At 61.8% G+C, this 4,902-nt stretch overlaps 1 protein-coding gene across 1 annotated transcript in view; it reads right to left on the bottom strand.

Annotated features, from left to right (window-relative positions):
• Hmcn2 (hemicentin 2) overlaps positions 1 to 4,902 on the bottom strand; it is a 131,659-nt gene that overhangs the window by 37,909 nt on the left and 88,848 nt on the right. The window contains exons 54-60 of the mRNA XM_013021284.1: positions 4,663 to 4,865; positions 4,270 to 4,351; positions 2,634 to 2,765; positions 1,227 to 1,370; positions 990 to 1,149; positions 785 to 909; positions 8 to 178 (exon numbers count right to left, since the gene is read on the bottom strand). Coding sequence (XP_012876738.1) covers positions 8 to 178; positions 785 to 909; positions 990 to 1,149; positions 1,227 to 1,370; positions 2,634 to 2,765; positions 4,270 to 4,351; positions 4,663 to 4,865 — 1,017 coding nt within the window. The remainder of the gene's footprint in view (positions 1 to 7; positions 179 to 784; positions 910 to 989; positions 1,150 to 1,226; positions 1,371 to 2,633; positions 2,766 to 4,269; positions 4,352 to 4,662; positions 4,866 to 4,902) is intronic.

Below are 4,902 nucleotides of genomic sequence, written 5' to 3'. Positions count from 1 at the left end.
GTGCGGCCCGCCCCGTGGACACTCGTGTGCTCTGAGAGGGGCAGCGGCAGACCGTCCTTCAGCCAGCTCACGTGGATGGGCCCCGAGCCGCGCGTGGGGCACGCCATGGTCACCGGCTCCCCGGCCCTGCTCAGCAGCGGCCCCGCATCCCCAGCTCCCTGCTCGATGGTGGGGGGAACTGAGGGGGACAGGGCAGAGGGGAGCTGAGGGGTCGGGGGAAGAAGGCTCCCCCTGGGGGGCTTCCAGGAGGCAGCACCCCGACCCAGACTTCTGCCAACAGCAGTGGTCGCGGTTAAAGAGTCTCATCTGCACGGGAGGGAACAGGGGCTACAGACGTACCCCCACACTCCCCTGCCTGGCCAGGGCCTCGTGTTCAATCCAGTGTTGGGCACTGGTAGATCATGCCAGTAATCCCAGCTTCTTAAGAGGCTGAAATCTAAGGATCACAGTTCAAAGCCAGCCCAGGCAGAAAAGTCCATCAGACTCTCTTATCTTCAATTAACCAGCAAAAGGCTGGAAGTGGAGGTGTGGCTCAGGTGGTAGAGCACCAGCCTTGAGCAAAGCTAAGAAACAGCATCCAAGCCTTGAGTTCAAATCCCAGTACAGGCACACACAAAAAAGTTTAAATCAAGGTGTGGAGGCCCAGGGCATTCACTGCAGGGGTTTGGCCAGGACTTGAACCCATGTCTCCTGTGTCCTGGCTACTCCTCACCCTGCAGGAGTCCCTGAAGAGGCCCTCCCCCTCCCCAGGGCTGCCCACCTCTCCTGGGCCTCTGTTCCTCACCTAGAACATTAACTGTGTGCAGCCTGGAGTCCTCTCCGGCTGCGTTGCGGGCCACGCAGGTGTAGGCGCCCGAGTCCGCCGCCCTCAGGCCCTTCAGCACCAGGGAACTGCCATCCAGGTAGAACCTGTGTGGGGAGTGGATGCTGAGGGCAGGCTCGTGGGGACGGGCAGCCTCGCTGTGCTGGGAGGCACAGCTGGGTCTTACCGGAGGTGAGGCCCGGTCCCCTGGCTCAGCGGGCCGCCATCCTTCAGCCAGGTCACGTGGGGCGGCGGCTGCCCATCGGCCTCACAGTCCAGCCGCACCTCCTGCTCTTCCAGCACCGTGCGTTCCCGTGCCGTGTCTGAGCTCCGGATCCGGGGGGCCACTGCGGCAGGGGTGACCATGAGCCACGGACCTGCCTCGGGTGGGCGTGGCCATGGCTCGGGGAGCAGGTGGACGTACCCAGCACGGCCACCACGAAGTCCTTGCGGGCCTCAGCCTGGGCGTTCTGGGCGACGCACGTGTAGGTGCCGGCCTGGGCTGGCCGCAGGCGGCTCAGCTGGAGGCGACCCGCCCTGGAGACCACACCATGCTCCACGCTGCTCTCTGTGGGGGAGGGGAAACTGAGGCCCAGAGGGGCAGGGGCTCCTTCTCACCAATCACTTCCGTCCTCAGTCCTAGTCTATGTGTGCACGTGCGCGTGTGTGCACATAGGTAAATACACGTGTGTGTAGTGTATGTATGCATGTACCAGGACTGGACTTGAACTCAGGGCCTGGGCGCTGTCCCTGAGCTCAAGGCTAGCACTCTACCATGTGAGCCACAGCGCCACTTCTGGCCTTTTCTGTGTATGTGGCACTGAGGCATCGAACCCTGGGCTTCACGCACGCTAGGCAAGCACTCTACCACGGAGCTACTGTTCCAACCCCTGGTCTTCACATTACTGATTAGCTCAAGGCTGGTGCTCTACCACATGATCCATGGCCCCACTTCTAGCATTTCGCTAGTTCACTGGAACTGAGAATCTCACAGACTTTCCCGCCCAGGCTGGCTTTGAACTTCAACCCTCAGGTCTCAGCCTGAGTAGCTGGGATGACAGGCGTGAGCACCGGCGCCCGGCAGTCCGGTCTCTGTTTCATTTCTGTGGGGCCGTCTTTTCCCCGGGGGACCCAGGCCCAGCCTGGTCCCAGCCCCCACCAGCTCCGCTCCACCTATCCTGGCAAGGCTTCCTGGCTCGCCCTTGGGGGGAGGGGAGGGGATGCTGCTCCCACGCCGCCCCCTCCATCCTCTGCCCTGTGTTCGAAGCCCAGTCCCTGTCCCCAGGAGATGGACACAGCACTAGACCGGGTTCCAAGGGCAGAGAGGGCACCAGAAGTTTCTCTGCACCAGGAGGAGGCTCTCCAGCCTCCTCCTTCTGTCCCCCCCCCCAATGCACAGTGGGGTGTAGCTGGAGGAGCCGGGGGTGAGGCCTGGGTGGGCCGGGCTGGGGACAGAGCCAGCCTGGGTGAACGCCAGGTCTCTCCGCGCCCAGGCCGAGTCCAGGTCTTCTCTCCTAGGTGAGCAAAGGGCACGGGAGCTGTTCCTGCTGTTTAGACGTCAAGGTTTAAAAAACCTCCATCAGAAGTCAGATAGCGCTGTTCTGGCAGGCTTTAGACTCTGCACATGTTTTGTGGTTGCTGTTGTGAGACAGGATGTGAATATATTTCCCAGGCTGGCCTTGAACTCACAATCCTTCGCCCAGTCTTCTGAATGCTGGACTTACAGGCAGGCACCACCATGCCCGGCCAACGTGTGATTTGGACGAGTAAAAATACAAAGAGCCATAACGTCCTCTGTGGCCAGCGACCCCAGGCTGAGCGCGATACTCACCCACCGGCGTTCGGTCCTTCAGCCAAGTGACCGCGGGCGGTGGGACCCCGGACACATCACAGGTCAGGACCAGGGGGTTCCCCGCCACCTGGCTCACCATCTCTGTCTTGGGGTTCTCAAACGTGGGGGGCACTGCAGGAAGGAAGTCAGATCCTCAGAATCCCCAGCCATTTCCCCGTTCCCTTCCTCTCAGGTGATGAGAGGACCGGGAAAGTCCTTCCCCATTATGAGTGGTTCCAGCTTTATGCTCCGCCATGCATGGAGGAAGAGGGGGTCCCTCTCTTCACAACAGGACTGGTGGCTGCAGCTGGTTATTTCTAAGGGTCCACAAAGCCTAGCTGGCTAGCAGCAGCAGGCCTTAGCCCATGCCAGGGCAGGCATCACCAATCAATCCCAGCACCCTGGAGCTCCTCCAGGATGAAGTTATACAGATATCACCAATCAACCCCTGCACCCTCGAGCTCCTCCGGGGTGGGGTCACACACTCCAGTGGGTCTTTGCCTTCCAGAGCCAGGTGTCCCCGGCTTCCTGCCCCTCACGGAAGGCCGCTGTCAGAAGGGACTGTGCGCTTGAAGGAACAGGTCTGACCTCAGCCATCATATCCAAATGCTCACCTTGAGGCCTCTGCGCTGCCCCCACCCCTGACCCTGCCACCACCGCCCATCCCCAGCAGTAGAGTTCTGAGCGAGTCCTCTGGTTCCCAGCCTCCCTGGCTGTGTGGCCAGCCAGGCCTAGGGATCACACCCCAACACCAAGAGTAACATGATGGGAGGAAGCCGGGTTCCTGATCTCCCTCCCGGAGCCCAGTGACCCCACCAGCCTAGATGCAGACCCCATAGCTCAAGAGAGGGAGATGGCTTTCTCATTCAGTTCACTGCAGCATGCTGTGTGAGTGAGTGTGTGTGTGTGTGTGTGTGCGCGTGCGCGTGCTCCCCCTTAGCTTTTTCACTCTAGGCTAGCACTCTTCTGCTTGAGTCACAACTCCACTTCTGGGTTTTTAAGAGTCCCATAGACTTTGAACTGAGATCCTCAGATCTCAGTCTCCTGAGTGGCTAGGATTATAGGTGTGAGCCACCACCAGCACCTGGCTAAAGCTGAATTTTGACATGCATTTATTTTATTTTTTGTCAGTTGTGGGACTTGAACTCTGGGCCTGGGCGCTGTCCCTCAGCTCCTCAGCTCAAGGTGAGTGCTCTACCATTTGAGCCACAGCGCCACTTCCAGTTTCCTGAGAAGTTTATTAGAGATAAGAGTCTTAGGAACTTTCCTGCCTGGGCTGGCTTTGAACTGTGATCCTCTGGTCTCAGCCCCCTGAGTAGCCAGGATGGCGGGTGTGAGCCACCGGCGCCCAGCTATTGCCACACTTTTATGAAGCTGTGGGAGTTTTGTGCAGACTGGGCAGGCTCTGCCCAGCCCTCCTGGGCCCTGTGCCCCTGCGGTGCCCTCTCTGCTCTACCCCTGGGTTGGCGGGACGGGTGGCTGCAGGGCTCAGGGCAGGATTGGATGGTGTCTTAGCGTTCCTTCCCCCGGTGCCGGGGCACCCGGCCCCGCGCTCAGCGGCTCACAGCACAGCAGCCCGGCCAGCTGGACTGGAGGCGGCAGCACCATCCGAGACCTTCCCTTCCTTCCAGCTTACCCTCCACGGTGAGGACGAAGGTCCGCGTGGCCTCCCCCGCGGCGTTGCTCACTTTACAACTGTACACGCCTTTATCCGATACCTGGACCACAAGAGGCCGTGCTGAGGGGTGGGGTGGGGTGGGGCGGGGCTGGTGGCATCTGGGAGTCCCCTAAAGACCCAGGCTCCAGAAGCCTCCAAGACAGGGGCTCCCCAAAGGCACAGGTCCTGTCTGAGCTGCTACAGGGAGAAGGCATCTTCCGGCCTTCCCGGGAGCCTTGGTTGACAGGAGGTCCTGGAAGGTTGTGTGGCCAGCCTCCCCCACACAGCCCTCCCCATCCCACAGCTGCCGCCCCCGCCCCCAGGCCCTCTGGGCTGGACGGAGCGGTCCCTCGGCCGCGCTGCCCCCCTCACCTGGGCCGCCAGGATCTGCAGCGTCTGCCCGCGCTGCACAGTCTGCAGCCGCGGCGTGGGGGCCAGGGGCCCCTGGGCCTTGTACCAGGTCACCGTGGGCTCCGGGTGGGCGTCAGTGGCACAGCTCAGGGTGGCCTCGTCCCCCGCCCGCACCAGCACAGCCGCGGGGGTGCTGCCGGGAGCCCGTGCGAAGCTGGGTGGCGCTGAGAACGGGCCGGGCCAGTGAGGCCTGCGGCCTTC

This window comes from Dipodomys ordii, unplaced genomic scaffold (genome assembly GCF_000151885.1).
Source record: "Dipodomys ordii isolate 6190 unplaced genomic scaffold, Dord_2.0 Scaffold55, whole genome shotgun sequence".
NCBI lineage: Eukaryota > Metazoa > Chordata > Mammalia > Rodentia > Heteromyidae > Dipodomys > Dipodomys ordii.
This window is presented reverse-complemented; position numbering and strand designations above follow the sequence as displayed.